The sequence below is a fragment of the Capsaspora owczarzaki genome, assembly GCF_000151315.2.
Source record: "Capsaspora owczarzaki ATCC 30864 unplaced genomic scaffold supercont2.1, whole genome shotgun sequence".
Taxonomy (NCBI): domain Eukaryota; class Filasterea; order Ministeriida; family Capsasporidae; genus Capsaspora; species Capsaspora owczarzaki.
This window is the reverse complement of record NW_011887292.1, coordinates 135,540-153,142: the sequence shown is the minus strand read 5'-3', so window position 1 is coordinate 153,142 and position 17,603 is coordinate 135,540. Positions and strand designations below refer to the sequence as shown.

At 52.6% G+C, this 17,603-nt stretch overlaps 5 protein-coding genes across 5 annotated transcripts; all 5 read left to right on the top strand.

Annotated features, from left to right (window-relative positions):
• The first annotated feature begins 6 nt into the window (after window positions 1–6).
• Window positions 7–3,221, top strand: CAOG_00042 (hypothetical protein). The gene is made up of 2 exons (XM_004364856.2): window positions 7–2,551; window positions 2,677–3,221. The coding sequence occupies exons 1-2, from the start codon at window positions 122–124 to the stop codon at window positions 3,181–3,183; spliced, it is 2,937 nt and encodes a 978-aa protein (XP_004364913.1). The 5' UTR covers window positions 7–121; the 3' UTR covers window positions 3,184–3,221.
• A 235-nt stretch (window positions 3,222–3,456) lies between these two features.
• Window positions 3,457–5,799, top strand: CAOG_00041 (hypothetical protein). Its single transcript, XM_004364855.2, has 7 exons — window positions 3,457–3,602; window positions 3,713–3,947; window positions 4,182–4,217; window positions 4,302–4,422; window positions 4,514–4,898; window positions 5,033–5,401; window positions 5,500–5,799. Exons 1-7 carry the CDS (start codon window positions 3,492–3,494, stop codon window positions 5,698–5,700), a joined length of 1,458 nt encoding a protein of 485 aa, XP_004364912.2. The 5' UTR covers window positions 3,457–3,491; the 3' UTR covers window positions 5,701–5,799.
• A 40-nt stretch (window positions 5,800–5,839) lies between these two features.
• CAOG_00040 (SapB domain-containing protein) lies at window positions 5,840–7,431 on the top strand. Its single transcript, XM_004364854.2, has 2 exons — window positions 5,840–5,969; window positions 6,689–7,431. The coding sequence occupies exons 1-2, from the start codon at window positions 5,862–5,864 to the stop codon at window positions 7,226–7,228; spliced, it is 648 nt and encodes a 215-aa protein (XP_004364911.1). The 5' UTR covers window positions 5,840–5,861; the 3' UTR covers window positions 7,229–7,431.
• A 1,277-nt stretch (window positions 7,432–8,708) lies between these two features.
• On the top strand, window positions 8,709–12,595 carry CAOG_00039 (rho GTPase-activating protein 15). The gene is made up of 6 exons (XM_004364853.2): window positions 8,709–11,134; window positions 11,259–11,357; window positions 11,449–11,526; window positions 11,637–11,771; window positions 11,854–11,959; window positions 12,085–12,595. Exons 1-6 carry the CDS (start codon window positions 8,860–8,862, stop codon window positions 12,254–12,256), a joined length of 2,865 nt encoding a protein of 954 aa, XP_004364910.1. The 5' UTR covers window positions 8,709–8,859; the 3' UTR covers window positions 12,257–12,595.
• Window positions 12,596–13,586: 991 nt separating this feature from the next.
• Window positions 13,587–17,579, top strand: CAOG_00038 (Cullin 1a). The gene is made up of 10 exons (XM_004364852.2): window positions 13,587–13,731; window positions 14,623–14,725; window positions 14,852–15,037; window positions 15,112–15,182; window positions 15,291–15,396; window positions 15,485–16,141; window positions 16,236–16,514; window positions 16,606–16,956; window positions 17,040–17,216; window positions 17,301–17,579. Exons 1-10 carry the CDS (start codon window positions 13,616–13,618, stop codon window positions 17,469–17,471), a joined length of 2,217 nt encoding a protein of 738 aa, XP_004364909.2. The 5' UTR covers window positions 13,587–13,615; the 3' UTR covers window positions 17,472–17,579.
• Window positions 17,580–17,603: the final 24 nt, after the last annotated feature.

Here is a 17,603-nt window from a genome sequence, read left to right as displayed (position 1 = left end):
TACACGGGTTGATTTCCCATTTTTGGCCATTTTCCACCGCCAGTCCCGATTCAACAGCAAAGCAAGCTTCATCTTCATCCCTTTCTACTTGTCTCACTACTTTCCCCTAAAACCCAAAGAAATGACCCTTCAGACATGCTGCATTTGCTGCTTCACCGAGCCGGCGCTGGACGTGGCCGCCATGCTCGCCATGAACACGCGCAAAGAGCTGATTGAGCTGAATGCGAAAATGCTGAATCAGCAGAACGACTCGTCGCGTTCGTCCCTCTTTGCGCCAACCAAAGACCTGTCGAGCATCCAAGTGACTGAGGACGAGATGACCATCTTGTGTGCTGGATCTGGAGCGCCCAGCAAGACACAGCAGCAACAGGAGGAGGACGACCAACAAGTCCGACAGGAGCCTGACGTGCAACAATCCGCGATGACGTCGCCATCCCAAAACGAGACGAATCATTCCGCAGCCGCCGTGCTCGAACAGCGCCAAACCACTGCCAAGGCCATTCTGGACAGACTGGCTGCAAACAGCATCCAAATTGGCGCGTGGCGGTGGTCGTCCGTTTGCTGCCGCGACATGTGTGTGCGCTGCGTGATTTACAACTCGACCAACACGGATCAATGGGGCCTGCCCAGATTGACCTGCCCATGCTGCGAGGGCGCTATTCCGCTCCGAATCCTCTTTGAGTGGCAGGACGCCATGATTCGAAACTTTCAAGTGCGCCTCCAGCTGGCGCAAGCAGAATGCCTGGAGGCAACGACACCGGAAAACGCCGACAAGGTAGCAACTTTTCAGCGCCACTTGGCGTCTGCTCAAGGCCGTGCAGAGCAGCTCCTTGCTGCCACCGTGCGTGGCATTGTGTACATGATGCGCACCACCAATCAGTCGGCAAAGCAAATTTCCACCAAGTTTCCCATGATTCTCTCGAAATACATTTTGCGCGCTGTGCAGCCACTGCTCACGCGCGCCTTGCGCCGCGATTCTCATGAGAACGATGAAGACGAGGAGAACGAGGAGGCTGAAGCGTCGTCGAGCCAGGCCCGTCCGCTAAAGCCTCGAGCAAAACGGTGGCAACCGCCGCAATCCATCCTCGATTGCATTGCCAAAATGACACGCGATCTGCACTCGGAAGACTCGATGAAATCCCTTGTGGACGATGGTTTTGTCACGTGTGCGCATTGCTGCGACCCGATTCCCCTCTTTTCGACGACCTCGATGCAGCAGACGCAAGCCGAGAGCACGACCGCGCAGGCTCATCCGAAGGACTCTGATATCGAGACGCCCGAGGTCCGCGACGTCATCGCCGCAGTCGCAATGAATGTCGACCCGGACTTGGACGCGTGTGTGAGCGCCCTCGCCGCCCATCGTCTCGAATGCCGCAAGCTCGAAACGGACATTGCCGTGTTCCAGGACGCGCTCAAGGCTGCGCAAGAAGCCGATCCAGCGTTTGTTGCGCGAGTGGCTGCGACGGAGGCGACCAGCACGCGTCGACGAGGCGGCAAGTTTTTCGGTGTGCGGCGAAACGACTTTGCTGTCGATCATCAACGAAAGCACGCAGAGCGAATCGAGCAGGCTCGACTGGATTTGAAAGCGGCCACCAATGCCCTTGAGGTCGAGAAGGCCAGGTTTGCTCTCGCCCTCAAGGAGAGCCACAACGCTTGCGCTGCGGAAGGCGCGGTGATCTCCAACCTGGAATTTGTGTCGCTGCTGCACAAGCACGATCTGCTGCGCGACGAATCCCACCCGTTCGGTCAGTCTGTGTACTACCATGACTTTAAGCATCTTGGCCGCGACTTTGGATATGACGGCGATGCCGATGCAATCGAGTTCTTCCGCCTGTCGCAGCAGCAGTACAGCAGGACGTTCGCGGAAGACACGTGGATCCAGTGTCCATCCTGCTACCTCGACACGTGCCGAACGTGTTTCCGTGAAGCGCACCCGGACGAGACCTGCGAGCAGCGGATGAAGCGCGACATTGCCAATCACGCTGTTGGCGAATGGAACACGTTTGCCTACAAGAATGCCGACTTTTACTTTGCCCCTGGCTCGGATGCGCACCGAGCCCTTCTTGTTCTGGACGATGATGATGATGATGATGAGGCTTCCAAGCCGCTGCTGGTGGAAAAGGCTGAGACTGCGCCAAAGGCAGCAGCTGCGACCGTCACCATTGTGACTCCCACGACCACGTTGTTGTCTCCGATGGCTCGCGTCCTGTCGCAGCTGTGGCAACTCTCGGCAGGCCCGCTTGGTGCCGTCTACAGCTGGCTGGATGGCACTTGGCTGCGACAGGCGCTCTCTCGTCTCATCCCTCGTCTGGGGGCAGCAGCGCAACGACCGTTGGTGCCACCAACTCTGCAGGAGACTCAGAATGCTCTCCCTGCTGGTCGCACTCGCGACACTCGAAACCGAGGCGCGGACAAGCTGTGGGATCGCTCCGATTTCCAAGTCGCACAGCTGGAAACCAATCTCGCTGCTCACCTCGTTGTTCGCAACACGACCCTTCCTTGCATGATGTGTCGGCGTCCCATCACGCGTGATGGCGGCTGTCCTCACATGGTACGTCCCATCTGGCGTTTGAATGATTGTGGTTGTTGATTTGTTGGTTGGTTGGTTGGTTTTTGTTTTTGTTTTTTGGCTGACCTTGAAACTGCTGTGTTGTGTCTTGCTGTTCGCCTGCCTAGACTTGCTCGTTTTGCACCGCAGACTGGTGCTGGGATTGCGCTTCGGTCGATTCATGGCTCAAGCAGGGCGTTTGGCCAACCGAGTTTGCCACCTCGCCAGTGTCCGAGGGCTTGCAGCTGGTCATGCAGAAGCTGTTCAAGCGTGCCAAAACTTGCGACCAGAACAAGAGCTCGGCAGACTACACTTTGGCGCATGGACTCGAGTTGCTGGGAGAGTCGAGTGCTGGCACGTCGAACGATGCAGCAGGCGCTCCTGCCGCGCGTGACAAGGTCCCCGCATACCACTTTGAGGAGGACGACAATGATGCCCAATACACCGTCGTTTCAGACTTCGACGATCCCTACTACGAGATGGCCCTGGCTTGGCCCAACGCCGAAGCAATCCGGATTCCCCTGTCGCGCAGCCAGCTCACCTATCTCCGACAGTGCATGTTCTACTATCGAACTGGAGATTGCTGCAAGGAGCACCACATTACTTTTTCTGCCACGCTTCCGCATCTGAACTGATGTGAATATGAATACAGGTGATTGATTGTGTTACCCCAATAGAAACTTTCGATTTTGTTTTGTGTGTGTTCATGTCATCGACCTTCGAGTGTCCTTGAGCAGATTGGTTTGTTCGCAGGTCAGAGTTGAGAAGTGCGCCGCAGCGACTGTGCCAATCCTTGCTGGCTGCAATTTTGTATCCATCCTACAGCAAGTCCGTACGTTCCCAATTCGATCAATTTACTGTAAACGCACAAATCTCGAAAACTCAGAGCATCACAACGCGCAGTCCTTGTTATTTTTCCCATCTCACTCTTGCCGAAATTTCAATGACAAGCGTGAACGACCCGCCGCCGACTTACACTGAGACCTCGCCGCCGGCCATGCCGGGGTGGACTGAAGGCACCGGAGCAGCGGGACCCAGCACCCAGGCAGGAGTGGTACTGAAGCAACACGCACATCTGATGACGACACGTTTGACATGTTGTTTCAAATTGCTGGCTCACACTCGCTTCGCTCGCCCACTATCTGTTTTGTTTTTCCTGTGCAGGGCGCTCCACCAGCATACGAGGCGCCGTTCTCAGCCTATCCTGCGCCATCTGACACTCGCAGCAGCCAGGCCGCTGCTGCAGCAGGTGCCCCTCCGCTGTTTGAGGCGGCAACTCAAACGCCTCACACTCCCACCTCGTCGGCGTTTGTCGCGCCGACCAACCATCCGCTGCTCTTCCGCCTCGCCGAGCGCTTCCGGATTCCCATTCTGTACAAGCGAACGGTGCACTTGACAGGTATGGAGGGGTTTTTGTTGCATCTTGTGAGAGTTTTTTTCATGTGGTGTGAAGCGGGTCAAGTTGGGATCTGGTATGAAACGTCACTGCCGCGCCTTCTTGTTTTGTCTTCTTGTTCCGTGTTTCCCCCCCCCCCCCCGTGCCGTTAATATGTTGTTTGATGTTGTTTGCTCATCGATGAATGATGGCATCGCGCTCATTTGCTTTTTGGACGTGCTCGTTTGGTACTTCCAGTGCTCGCTCTGAACAATCTGCCGCTCAAGCGAAATGGTACGAGTTGTCAGCTGTTTTGCTACTTGTCATTTTTGTTATGACCAGCGCTCACGCAACGACCAAATCTTGTCGCACAAACAGGCAAGCAGTTCTTCCCAGTCGTTGAGATTTTCCGCGTCGAGCCTGGAGGCACGCGATCGCTGTTCAAGTCTGGTGTGCTTGTCAAGGCTCGATCTCTGGCCGTCAACATCACCGTCAACTTGTAGGTGATTGCGGAGGATGCTGCAGATGTGTAACGACAAGACAACAAGCGCTTCTGCAACTAAACTCACCACACCACACTCCAACGACAGTTCGTTGGACGCTGCACCCGCCGCCTCAGACCCAACAGGGCAGGCGACGTGCCTGGAAATCCATGTTCGAGGCCACCGTGACATCCTGATGGATTCAACCCTTTCCATTCTCAAGCTGAGCTACGCCGAATTGGTTCAAAACCCTGCCGCGCGCGTTGATCTCGCGTACGGGCCGCTGCAGTTCCCCCTGCCCAAGCCTCCGGCGATGAGCGCAGCCGAGTCACGGCCCCAAGCAGAGCAATCAGCCATCACGCTCAAGTGGATGGTGGCGACCCCGGCAGCCCAGGACATTCGGTTTGAAGGCGAGTTTGTCGGCTTTTATGCGGCCGGCAACAAGATGCTTTCTGGGATGCAGCCCTCGAACGGAAATTTCATCATCCGCGTGGTAAGTCGGGGGGCATTGATAGTGCGCCGTTGGGTGGCTGGCAAAGTGACGAGTGAGAAATTTCAGGAGGAAGTGGCTCAAAAAGACTGTTTTGTTTTTTTTTGTTTGTGATTGTTTTTGTTTTTGTTCTGTAGAACAACTTGCCGGTGTTTGTCTTCCATGGAGACAATAGCGCAGATTGCTCAAACATTGTCATGTCCACCGCTGCTCGAGATGGCATTCCGAGCTCTCCCTTGTTGCGCCTGGTACGAACGACGCCCGTGACGCGGGATGCCAGTTGGACGATTCAAGACATGAGTTCCGTCCCAATCGCTCGCGTGTCGCTGCTCTACTCGCGCATCGACTATATGGGTGGCGGTGCCGTGCAAGAAGTGACGACGGATGGGCCCGTCGCCAACATTTACGAGGCGCTCCTGTCGTGGCCAAACGCGATTGTGTACCGCAGGCTCCTTCGGTACCTGCCGCCCCCTCCTCCTCCGCCCCAGCCGGCTGAGGGTCAAGCAGTAAGCATTATGAGTTTGGTGTTTGAGTCTTGCGGCTATTCGCGAAATGCAAACAGGAAAACAAACAAAAACTGATGGGCTGTTCTTTTGTTTGGCAGGCGCCTCAGGTCTTCTATCCGCCACCAACGAATGCAGGAACGGTGACCTATCCCGTGGAAAGCAAGTTCTCGGCGACCTTTGCTTGGAACGAAGACTGCGTTCAACTTTTGGCGCAGACCGTGGCGCTGTGCGTGGCGCGGAACAGCGTGCGCTCGATGGAACGGACGATTGTTGGTTCTTCGATCGCGCCCCTGATGTAGTTTGTGGCGGGGGAGAGGTGCGTCATTTGTAGTACTTGTACAGTATATTTTCTCCAACTTGGACTGCGCGATCAACGACCTCAATATCGTCCATTTCATCCAAAATTGTTCGTCTTTTTTCGTCATTTTTCGCTTTTCAGTCTTTTTTTCACTCTTCCACAATGAAGTTTGCTCTTGCCCTCGTTGCCTTCGTCGCCCTCTTCGCCTCTGCCCAGGCTGCCTCCGCCAACTGCGCCCTCTGCGAGCTCTCCGTCCGAGAGATTGTCAACGTACGTTTTCCACACACTCTCTCTCTTCCCTTTGGTCTCGCTTGGCAGGTCGACGCGCCATTGATTGAAAGTCACAAGTTTTTTCTCTTTTTTTTTTTCTTTTTATTCTTTTTTTTTCCTTCGCTTTTCTTCGCTTTTCTGCTGGGCTGCTGTCGTCGCGCGCTGGTGTGCTTCCTCCATAATCGTGCTGCACATGCCTTCCTCTTGCCACTTGCGCATCATCGCAGCCCTTTTGTTGTGGCTGGCGCAGTGGGAACGTCTGTTCAATGTGATTCTTTCTTTTTCGATTTATTTCTATTTTTTAATTTTCTTGGTTCTTTTTTTTTGTTTTCTCGCTTGGCTTTCGTTGTCGCGCACTCCCAACTCGCACTCCCAACTTGTCTTCCTCTCTCTCTCTTATACACAATCGATATGACGTGCACTCCACTCTTCTACTCCCCCCCCCCAAAAAAAAAAAAAAAAAACTTCAGATCAAAATCAAAAAACTCGCAACAATCATTTTAATAAAAAACAAAAAATGTCATGTGGCCCCCAAATTTTTATCATTTTTTTGTCTTTTGTTTGTTTATTGAGTAATTGGTTTGACTTTGGTACCATTTTCGCACTCTGCTGCGTTAATGCTGCGTATCCGCTCGCTCGTTGCCCTTCAAACAATTTTTTTTTTTCCTTCCTTTGCTCATTTTTTTTTTTCTCACTCTCTCTCTCTCTCTCTGCTACAGGACCTCGGCCAGAACGCCACCGTCTCCCAGATCATTGCCAAGGTTGCCGGCCTCTGCGACGACCTCCCCTCCACCCTCCGCTCCGAGTGCGTTGCCCTTGTTGACGAGTACGGCGCCTCCATCATTGCCCTCCTCGCCGCCGACATCCAGCCCGCTCAGGTTTGCACCCTTCTTGGCCTCTGCACCTCCACCGAGGCCGCCCAGGTCAAGGCCACCTTCAACATGGTCGGCAAGGGCCCCCTCTGCCCCATCTGCGAGTTCATTGTTGCCGAGGTCGAGAAGAAGATCACCTCCAACTCCACCGAGCAGGAGATCATCCACGCCGTCACTGGCATCTGCACCGAGCTCCCCAAGTCTCTTGAGTCTGCCTGCGACGACTACATTGACGAGAAGGGCGCCATGATCATCAACCAGCTCGTCAACAAGGTCACCCCCGTCGAGGTTTGCACCCGCCTCCACGAGTGCACTTCCCGTGTCCCCTCGTTCGTCGACCGCCTCACCAACATCAAGGCCATCCTTGAGAAGGTCGTCAAGGCCTAAAGCGCCAGCCAATTGTGTAGCTTTGAGTGGTTGCTGATGGTTTGATTGGATTTTCTTGCTTTATTGTTTTCGTTCTTTCGCTGAGCCAAACGCGAGGAGTGAAACATGGGGGAATGCACCAGTCAGACCAACCAGCTGCTCATTGTCAAAAAAAAAAGGCGCCGGCGCTGTGTCTTCACAATACACTTGATTTTTGTTTCTGATGATTGTTCTAGTTTTGCTCTTTGTCATTGCTTTATCAGCTTCTTCCTCTTCTCCCCCTGTTCCCCCACCTTCATCCATCCATTCCCGCGTCGCTATTGTTTCCTGCCAGCTTCCTTGTCTCTGGTTGCTCTTCCCCACAACGCTCGTATGCTTGGCTGATCCATCCAATTCGTCGAAACCAAAGTGCTCCTTTTTTAGCCTTTCCCACTTTTTTTTTTTTTTTTTTTTGTAAGTTGTTTGTTTTTTGGTTTTTTTATTTTTATTTTTTATTGTTGTCAAACTGGCTTTTTCGCGTGCGATTGGTGGACGCATGATGACGACGATACGAGGACGAACCATCCAAACGTGCCTCATGCATCAAAAACGTAGCAAACCCAGCCGTTGAAGGAGCGCCAAAACGTTGCTTCAAAAAAACCTAAAAAAAAAAAAAAAAAAAAAAGCTGTTATTTAAGCAATAATTTTGTCTGGCGTTGGCTTTGGTCGCGCCGCTGTTTTCTGGGCGGCACTCCTGGACACTGCACACACTCGCTGGGCTTGGCCTGTCAGAGGGCACAGTCCCCCAGGCTCGCTCCACCGACGCTGTATCGGCGGCTGGTGTCGGCGGCGCCTCCCGTTGCAACGAGCAAGATCAGCCATTTGTTGTCGTGTCTTTTTTTTTTTTTCTTTTTTTTTTTTTTTATGGCTTTGCTTGCTTCGGGTCGTTGCACTCCAACCAGCAGACCTCCTCCCCTCTGCTGTCATCCTCGCTCGACTCGCCACGTCATGCATGTGTCGAAGTGGTCTGCACTTGGTCACTGAAGCCGCGTCTCGCTCCACTGTTTAAGATTTGTTTTTTTCAAACCCTCTCCCCATCCTCTTTTGACGCAACGGTTCGCCGTCCGCCTGTGCGGTGCTGAGAAGCTTCTGTCTGATCTCTGTGGTTGATCGCTGGCGGCCACGCACGACTCGAGTCACAGCAGCACCGTCAGTGTGTGCGAACTAACTTACTTGACAAAAAAAAAAAAAAAAAAAAAAAACATTGGCTTTTTTGTGTGTGTTTGTGTTGGGCCTTTTTATAGTTTTTGCTTCAACGCTTCCGCGATGAAACGATACACAACACAACCGGAAGAAGAAGAAGAAGAAGAAGAAGAAGTTGCGCTTTGTGCTGCAGCCACCCTTTCGTCGAAGCTAGAGAGAGAGAGAGAGGAGCCGCAGATGAATGCCTTTGCACTTCACTCACTTTGCCATTCGCTCACTGCTTGCATCTCGACTCGACCCCTCTGGTTTTCACGACAGGTGGTTTCATTCAAGCTTAAAGGACAGGTTTTTTGTTTGTTATTTTGTTTGTGGGCAATTGGAAGCGCTCTATCGCCACAACACCCCCCTATTCGATCGTTTCTTCTGACTCCTCGCCCCCCCCCCCAATCCCCTAAGCCTCTTCGTCTACCATGACCTCGCTCGTGGCGCTGTTCGACTACAGCGGAGACGCAACGAGCACACTCACCTTCAAGCAAGGCGAGCGATTCACACTGGTCAACAAGGACAATGCAGATTGGTGGCAGGTGGACTACAAGGGCACGCCAGGCTTTGTGCCCTCTACATATGTCAAGGTGGCAGAGGACCACGCTCCTGTACCCTCGATGCCGGCTCCCGCACCACCAACGCAAGCGGCGGCGGCGGCAGCAGCAGGCGCCGTGAACATTGCCGAACTGCCGCTGCCAGACACTGCCTTGTTGGCGGCCACGTCGATTGCTGCAGCGTCTGCGTCGGGAGACACAGATGATTTGGATGCACTGGATGCTCTTGACAAGGCTTTGGATGCACAACGCGAGCAGTTTGACGCAGCGATTGCCGACGACGACGATGACGAGATTTCCACGCCCCTCTCCTCCACTAACTCGCCCTTGCCGGCGGCTGTGCCTGCCACTGCTGCCGCTGCATCCGCGTCCTTGGCAAACAAAGGCTTCCAAGGCAGGCGGAGTGTGTCCACTGAAAATTTCCAAGCCACCACCGCTTTGCCGGAAAATTGGGTGGAGGCGACCGATGCCAACGGCAAGACCTACTACTACAACCGCGTCACAAAGCAAACAAGCTGGTCACGTCCACTGGATCGGCCGCTCCCCGAAAACTGGAAGGCTGTTGCAGACGCGTCGGGCAAGACATACTATTACAACTCTGTCACCCGCGAAACATCCTGGTCCTTCCCTGCCGGTGCGCCGGCACCATCCACTGCGCCCGGCGCTGCTTCTACTACTACTACTGCTGCTGCTTCTGCTGCTGCTGCACCAGTGACGGCGGCTGCGGCTGCCGCCTCCTCCCAGCCCGTCTCACGCGGTCCCCCGCCTCCCGCAATGGTCTCTGCGCCCGTCGGCGGCAGCCATGGGCCCCCGCCTGCAACAAAGAAGAAGCCCGTCGGCTTGCCCGGCGCTGCCCCAGCAGGTGGTGCCCCAGCACCCACCTCCTCCTCCGCAGTCCCCCAATCCCTCGTGGCCCCTCCACCGGCCATTCCGGCAGCTCCTACCTCCACTTCACCCACCCCACCTCGCAAGCCAGAGCGGCCTGTGACGATGATTGTCAACCCCAACGTCCCAGTCACGCCACTTCCCCCAGTGAATTGGGACAGCCAGCAACCACCACATCCGCCAGCATCCGCTCCGGCACCGGCACCAGCACCAGCACCACACGCACCCGACGCGGGCGTGGCCGGTCCGCCAAAGCCCTCTGCCAAGCCAAAAATGGTTCCTCCTCCGCCGCCAGGCGGCAAGCCCACTCATGCACGCACCCCGTCCTCCGACTTGACTGCCAACGGAGCCTTGCCGCCTCCGCCTGTGGACGACGAGGATTTCATGCCGCCGCCGCCCATCCCTGCCGATCTGCCTGGCTCGCCCGCCCTGTCTGCCTCCCAGCGCTCAATGTCCATGACCGGACTCGACTCGCCTGCAGTTTCCGCTTCTTCATCGGCATTTGCCTTTGAGGACTTGGGCATGGAGAAGGCCGAGGAAGTCAAGTCCATCGACCCGAACACGGTCGCCGTCGAGGGCTATGTCAGCAAGAAGAATGTGCTCGAGTTTGGCCGCCCGTCCAAGATGCGTGGCTGGATTACCTACTATGTCATGTTGCTAGGCACTCGGTTGATTTTCTTCAAAGACCACAAGGTTATTCTCAAAGCCAAGAAGAACGGCACGGCGTTGCGTCCGCTCGGCACGGTCGACTTGATTGGCGCGACTGCCGACATTGCGTACGGGTACACTAAAAAGAAGAATGTCTTTTCAGTCAGCACGCGCAACGGCACTCAGTTCTACATGCAAACCGATGCCGCAACTGCCATGATGAACTGGATTACCCGGATCCAGACGGTGCTCAAGTCGTTCTCTGGCGAGACTGTCGAGACGGTGTCGCAGCAAATGAGCCGGTCGAGCATTTCCCAGACTCCCCCCAAGAAGAAGGTTGAGGACGACAAGAAGAAGAAGCTCGAGGACGAAAAGAAGAAGAAGCTCGAGGATGACAAGGCCAAGAAGGCCCAAGAAAAGGCCGCCAAAGACCAAAAGAAAAAGCCGGCCGCTCCAGGAGGCACGCTTCGATCGCGCATGTCCACGGCTGAGCTCGAAACCATTGACTCGACTGAAGGCGAGGAAAAGAAGACCAAGATCAAGAAGCGCCTCTTGTTCTTCTTCTCGCATCGTCCGACCATGGAAAACCTGCGTGATGAGGGTTTGATTCAAGGTAAGCGGTGATGTGACGGTCGCTTTGAACAGCAGCCAAACGCAACAACACAAAGAACAGTTGGCTGGACGAACGGGTTTCCGTAATATTGACTGTTGTTTGCGTACGATTGTTTTGTCAACAGATCCTTACTTTGGTGGAACGCTCTCCAAGATCTGCGAGAAGGAAAACTTGGAAGTACCCAGCTTTGTGCAGCAATGTGTTGAGAACATTGAACAGCGAGGTGAGTGCCTGCCACAATCGTTTGCAGGTCAACGTTGGGTGTAGAATGTTTGTTTTCTCTTTTGTCTCACCGCTACTATGTTTTTTGATAGGATTGGATATTGTTGGCATCTATCGTCTCTCCGGCTCGTCTACACTCATTCAGAAGATTCGCTACAAGATCAACTCGGGTATGGCTTTTCATTTCGTGTTGTTTGAAGAGAGAGGGGGGAAGGAAAGGTACCCTGCCTCGCTCTTTTTCTTTGTGGCTAACACAATGTCTTGGGTCTGTCTTTCGCAGACGAACCTCTCGATTTTGCCGATCCAATTTGCGAGGATGTGAATACGGTCACTGGCGCGCTCAAGCTGTTCTTCCGCGAGCTGTCAGAACCTGTCATTCCCTTTGACTCGTTCGATGCCTGCATTGCCGCCATCAGTGAGTACACTGTTGCCGATTATGGCGCTGCTCAGGGCTGATGTCCGTGCTGACTCCCCCGCGCTCCTCATTCCGTTTGTAGAGCAAGGTGATATTAAGGCCAAGGTTGAGGGCTTGAAAAATGCCGTCAACGAGTTCCCAGCCGTAAACTTTAATACTCTCCGCTTCATGGTCAAGCACCTTGCAAAGTAAGCCCTCATTTCGACGTGTCTGGCCAAGCCTGTTTATTTCGATGTCGAGAACGAATTGGGACTGTGACTTCTAACGCGCTGCGTCTTGTTCTGTCTGTTTCCCGTGCAACCTAACCTCACAGGGTCTGTGAGCGTGGCGAGACCAACAAGATGATGCCTCAAAATGTCGGTATTGTGTTTGGCCCCACCCTCATGAAGGCCCGCGAAGAGACAATGGAAATTGTCGTCAACATGGGTCTACAAACGAACGTGATTGAAGTCATGGTCGGGCACCACAAGGAAATTTTCCCATAAGAAACCCCCTCCCTTCCAGTCGTGTCGTGGGTGGCCTTTATGGGCCTTGTATTATGTTTGCTGCGCTTTCAAGCTGAGCCTCTGCTAGTTTCAGGAGCCAAACGTTTGTTGTACTTGTTTGATGGCAGGTGATTCTGTTTTTTGTTTTTGATGTTTTCCCTTTACTAGTGTTGTTTTGCTCTGTCGGAAGTTTCTTTTTTTGGTTTTTTATTTTCTTTTTATCGCTTGTTTTCGTGCTGTTATTGTTGTTGTTGTTGTTGTTCCGCTGCCAAATGTGCGATTGAGTCCTTGTTGTTATTCAATGTCATTACAACATGTTGTGATCTGGCTTTGCGCGAAGAGTTTCGTTTCTTGGTTTTGATTTTTGGTATAAAAAATTCTCAAGATCGTCGAATGGTGTCTTATCAGAATATGACTGGGAGGCAGCGCGAGTTGCGTGACCAAGTCAGGCTCGAGTACGATGGCACTTTGTGAAACCAAATTGCAGAATTTCAAATGGTCGAAATGCAAGTCCAATATCGCTTGGTTTGAGCACCGTAGTAGCCTCCCATTCGACGTCAACCTTGGCAAAATATGTTTATGAATTGATTCAAAGTGAGCAGTGGTATCGACGAGAGTTATTTTCAACCAAGTCAAGGGTTGAGAATGGCGCGACACGAAAAAGTGCTAAGATACGGAATGGCGGCCGTTCAGGAACGCCATTCCATCACCAATTTTACATTCGTACCGGTATATAGTCACTTTTATCTGTTTGGCGGCATTAGAACGAAAATGTGCAAAACGACAGAGCTGAGTATGATGAGAGGTATGGGTCTGGCAAAGCATTTTTTCCGCTTTTTTTTTTTTTTTTTTCTTTAAAGCAAATTTGCTTTTCGACCCAAACGCAGGGCGCCTACAACTTCACAAACCAGACGCTACTTGAAAGCTCGAACAAGGATGGCAAGCATCTTCGTCCCATGAAGCAAGGGTCACGCCAGGACGCGTCGGATCGAAATCTAAGTGAAACTGCGAAAGTTTTCGGTTTTCACTACGTTTTGTTCTGTCCCATCTTCCCATTGTCGCTCTAGTGTGATTGAGCTGTCTCAAAGTTCAATGCAGCACTTGCCATATTTGGATGTCGCTTTCATGGGCTGATGGCATCCAAAGTTGCAACGCAGAACGCGCACAATAACTTTTGTCTTGCGTTCGCGCGCAGATGGATCGCTGCGAGCACTTTCCCCTTGTCCTTTTCCTCTTCCATCCTCCATCGCACTGTCTCGCCGGCCTGTGTGCATGTATTCTGGTATTTCTTAGAACTCCTCCACAAAAGAAAGCAAGCAATGCCAGTCTCCGTATTTTTTATTTTTTGATTTTCAAACAATGACGCTCAAGCCAGTGTCGATCAACTTTGACGACAAGTGGCGCGAGCTCCGACAGCAGATGGAGCTGATTGTCGGCGAGCAGAGCTCAGAAGTCTCTGGCATGATCTTCCACGAGTACGTCCCAAACCCAGTGAATCACGGACACCGAACCCCCCGCCGTTTTTCGTTGTTTGCCTTGCACTGCACTGCGACCGCTCTCCAAAGCTACTGAGAAAGAGAGAGAAGACGTTCTTTGTAGGACGACCTTTTTTTTTTTTTTTTTTTTTTTTGTAAGAAGCATTTGCTTCTCGTGCTTCGACCGGCCTTCTATCGTTCGTTTCCTGCTCATGGATGGACGAGAGCGTGGGTTGCTTGCTTTGTCGAGTCTCATGCTCTGGAGTGCAGCTGGCTTTGAAGGAGAAGCGAGAGAGAGATGAAAAGAAAGAGAAATAGAAAAAAAATAGGCGTCCCCTTTGCCGTTTGCGTTTGGTGGAAGGTGCAGCCATCTCACGGCGAATGGGGGGGGGGACTGCTGAGCCGTCATGCCTGCTCGCACTGTCCTGATGACGGCTGATTCGGCTGTCCTGTGCGCTCGTTTCTGATGGGCCAGCAAAGAGGAAGTCAACCTTTTTTTTTTATTTATTTTTTATTTTATTATTTTATTATTTTTATTTTTTCGATGACGACTTTGCAGCCAACGTAACCGAGTGTGGCGCCACAGCAGCAGGGACGTGCGTGTGGATTGACAAAATAGATTGCCAGAGCAAACCACCAACGCAGCAGAACGCTCAGGTCAGCACAAACGCACGAGAAGGAGGAAAAGCCAAAAAAAAAAAGAAAAAAGAAAAAAAAAAAGGCTGAGTTCATCCACTGCTTTCACCCATTCACCCTTACCAAAGCATCAAAGGGTTGGGCTCCGTGTTGGACTTTTGGATTGCCTGCTGTGTTTGAAATGCTTTTCAACTGACTCCATCTTTGGGCTTTTTTTTGTTTGGCTTTGTGGCTGCGTTCGCTGGGGACGATTAGGATTGTGTACAGGGTCTGCACTGCCCGCCCAACGCCCTTTGCTGACAAGCTCTTTCGTGAAGTCAGCGCCTTCTTCTCGCGGCACGTCACTGCGCTGCGCGAGGTATGTTCGCAGCGAACAGCAGCACACATAACAGAGAGCCGCAGTGCCTTTGTTTGGGGGTGGTACTTTTGGTTTGCCTTTGTCTGGCTGTCTATGGCGCTCAACCACCGTGCGCTTATGCAACAGGGCATTCTCGAGCAAGAGTCCAATCTCTTGCCAGGATACGCATCGCGGTGGTCGACATTCGATGCAGGAACGGGCTACCTGCACATGGTGTTTGAATTTTACAACAAGCTGGCGACCAAGCACACGACGAGCGGGGCGTCCTTCCAACCCGACGACGGGTCGAACACCCCGATGCCCATTATGACGGTGTGTTGCTTTGTGAATGCGTGGTGGACTTGCCGTTTTTTTTTGTCCTCACTCGGCTGTTTTGCATCCTACAGCTTGCCTACAAAAGGTGGCGCGAACACTGCTTTGAGCCATTGAAAACCCGTCTGCTGCACAACATCTTGAGGTACAACATGGGCTCTTGTTCTGCTAACTGTCGCGTTTCCCCCCCCCCTTTGGTCGGTGATGCACGATGCTTAACGTTGACACTTTTGATTCGCTTGCCCTCTTCCAGTGAAATTGAGAAGGATCGCAACGGAGAAGATATTAACAGCTCGGTGATTCTGACGGTTGTGAATTCGTTGGTCACACTAAGCAACGACCCAAAGGCCCCTCTTGATGTAAGTTCTAGTGTTTTCGTCGCTGGTGCTGTGTTCGTTTGACTGACCGAAATCGGCTCGTGTTTTGCCACATTCTCCAACATGTTAGCTCTACAAGACGCAGTTTGAAGCACCGTTTCTGCAAGGCACATCCAGCTATTACCGTCGCGAAGCGGCAGCGTACATTGCCGACCACGACATTTCGGCGTACATGCGCAAGGCAGAGGCGTGGCTGGACAGCGAGCAGTTGCGCGCCCGCAAGCATCTCGATAGCAGTTCGTACAGCAGTGTCATCAAGCTCTGCGAGGCGGAGATTGTGACTGCCCACCGCGAAAAAATCCAAGCAGAGTGCACCCGGTTTATCGACCAAGACGCGCGCGAGGATTTGACGCGCATGTACCACCTTCTGCGACGGATTCCTGGCGGCATCGATCCGATGCTTGTTGCGTTCGAGCAGAACGTCACCGCAGCCGGCCTCAAGGAGATTGAGCGCCTCAGCGACGCTGCCCAAAAGCCCGAGCCGTACGTCGACGCTCTGCTTGTGCTTCACAGCAAGCACAACGACATTATTCGCACGTCGTTTGATAACGACAATCAGCTCATTGCTGCGCTCGACAAGGCATTCCGTTCCATCATCAACGACACAGCCAAGTCCAAGTCTGCTGGCAAAGCTCCCGAGCTCTTGGCGGCCTTCTGCGACCAGCTTCTCAAAAAGTCCAACAAGAACCAATCTGAAGCCGAGATTGAAGAGAAGCTGCAGCAAGTAGTAAGTTGGTTGCGGCAGGTTTTTTTTTTGGTTACTTTGCTTGGTACTTTTCGCTGTGGGAATGTGCTAACGAGATTTGTTCTCGCATTGCTAGATCAAAATCTTCAAGTATATCGAGGGCAAGGACATTTTCCAAAAGTTTTACTCGAAATTCCTCGCCAAGCGACTCATTCACGGCGTATCCGTGTCGGATGAGGCCGAGAGCATGATGATTGCAGAGCTCAAGGCTGTGTGCGGCTATGACTACACCACCAAGCTGCAACGCATGTTCACAGACATGACTGTGAGCGAGGACATTAACAAGACCTTCAACGAATTCCGTTCCAACAACGACATTCCGCTTAACATTGAGTTTTCCATGCTTGTACTTCAGGTAACGGTCGGGTGGTTTGGGTTTGTCGTTTTTTTCCTGCAGCGGTCGAGTACTGACGATGTGGCTTCTCTACCTTGTCCTTGCGGCTCAGACTGGCGCGTGGCCATTGGGATCAGCCGTCCAGTCACCGTTCAACATTCCTGCAGAGCTGGAAAAGTCGGTGACAATCTTTGAGGCGTTCTACGGCAAAAAGTACAGCGGCCGCAAGCTCAATTGGCTGCACCACCTGTCCAAGGGCGACCTCCGTGCGACCTACGGCTCGAAGCGGTACGAGCTGCAGAGCACCAACTACCAAATGGCCATCCTTCTCCAGTACAACAACGAGGACGTCTACTCTTACTCGCAGCTTCGTCAGCTGACGAATTTGAACGACGCCGATCTGAAAAAGACCGTCAAGTCGCTGGTTGATGTCAAGCTGCTCAACTTGGACAGTGGTGCAGAGGTAGTTTTGGTCGCTGGTTTTTGATATTTTTCATTTTTTTTTTTTTTGGAGCCGAGTTCTAAACGGGGTTGTGTTTCATTCAGGATGTCACCGAGTCGTCCTTGCTCAAGTACAACAGGGCGTTCAGCAACAAGCGGACCAAGATCAAAATCACCACCGCTGTGCAGGCCGAGACAAAGGAGGAGAGTGTTCAGACGCACAAGTCTGTGAACGACGATCGCAGTCTGTACCTGCAAGCCGCCATTGTGCGCATCATGAAGGTATGGAGCGTTCCAGGGATTTTGTTTGCATTGTAGTTTTGCTGTTCAAGCTCTGGCTCATCCATCATCCCTCAAACACGTCAGTCACGCAAAACGCTGTCCCACAACCAGTTGGTTCAGGAAGTTATCGTTCAGCTGTCCAGCCGATTCCAGCCTGCCATTCCCATGATTAAAAAGTCCATCGAGGGACTGATCGACAAGGCATACCTCGAGCGCGTGGAAAACACGCTGGACAAGTACAATTATCTTGCATAAGCGCGTTGTGGCTTGCTCGCTTTTGTTTCTCTCCCCCCCCCTTTTCATGAATTTTCCAGGGTGTTTGGTGTTTGGTTGTTGTACTTTTAATACTACCTCTTTTTTGTCTCTCTGTGTCAGAGTTTGGTTTCT

Excerpts from the sequence above, each read along its gene's own strand:
- CAOG_00042 (XM_004364856.2), top strand. The coding sequence starts at position 122 with ATGACCCTTCAGACATGCTGCATTTGCTGCTTCACCGAGCCGGCGCTG. Across the intron at positions 2,552-2,676 it reads ATGGCGGCTGTCCTCACATG|ACTTGCTCGTTTTGCACCGC; the intron begins GTACGTCCCATC and ends TCGCCTGCCTAG.
- CAOG_00041 (XM_004364855.2), top strand. The coding sequence starts at position 3,492 with ATGACAAGCGTGAACGACCCGCCGCCGACTTACACTGAGACCTCGCCG. Across the intron at positions 4,423-4,513 it reads GTCAACATCACCGTCAACTT|TTCGTTGGACGCTGCACCCG; the intron begins GTAGGTGATTGC and ends CTCCAACGACAG. Across the intron at positions 4,899-5,032 it reads GAAATTTCATCATCCGCGTG|AACAACTTGCCGGTGTTTGT; the intron begins GTAAGTCGGGGG and ends TTTGTTCTGTAG.
- CAOG_00040 (XM_004364854.2), top strand. The coding sequence starts at position 5,862 with ATGAAGTTTGCTCTTGCCCTCGTTGCCTTCGTCGCCCTCTTCGCCTCT. Across the intron at positions 5,970-6,688 it reads CCGTCCGAGAGATTGTCAAC|GACCTCGGCCAGAACGCCAC; the intron begins GTACGTTTTCCA and ends TCTCTGCTACAG.
- CAOG_00039 (XM_004364853.2), top strand. The coding sequence starts at position 8,860 with ATGACCTCGCTCGTGGCGCTGTTCGACTACAGCGGAGACGCAACGAGC. Across the intron at positions 11,135-11,258 it reads TGATGAGGGTTTGATTCAAG|ATCCTTACTTTGGTGGAACG; the intron begins GTAAGCGGTGAT and ends TTTTGTCAACAG. Across the intron at positions 11,527-11,636 it reads TCGCTACAAGATCAACTCGG|ACGAACCTCTCGATTTTGCC; the intron begins GTATGGCTTTTC and ends TGTCTTTCGCAG.
- CAOG_00038 (XM_004364852.2), top strand. The coding sequence starts at position 13,616 with ATGACGCTCAAGCCAGTGTCGATCAACTTTGACGACAAGTGGCGCGAG. Across the intron at positions 14,726-14,851 it reads ACGTCACTGCGCTGCGCGAG|GGCATTCTCGAGCAAGAGTC; the intron begins GTATGTTCGCAG and ends CTTATGCAACAG. Across the intron at positions 17,217-17,300 it reads CCATTGTGCGCATCATGAAG|TCACGCAAAACGCTGTCCCA; the intron begins GTATGGAGCGTT and ends CAAACACGTCAG.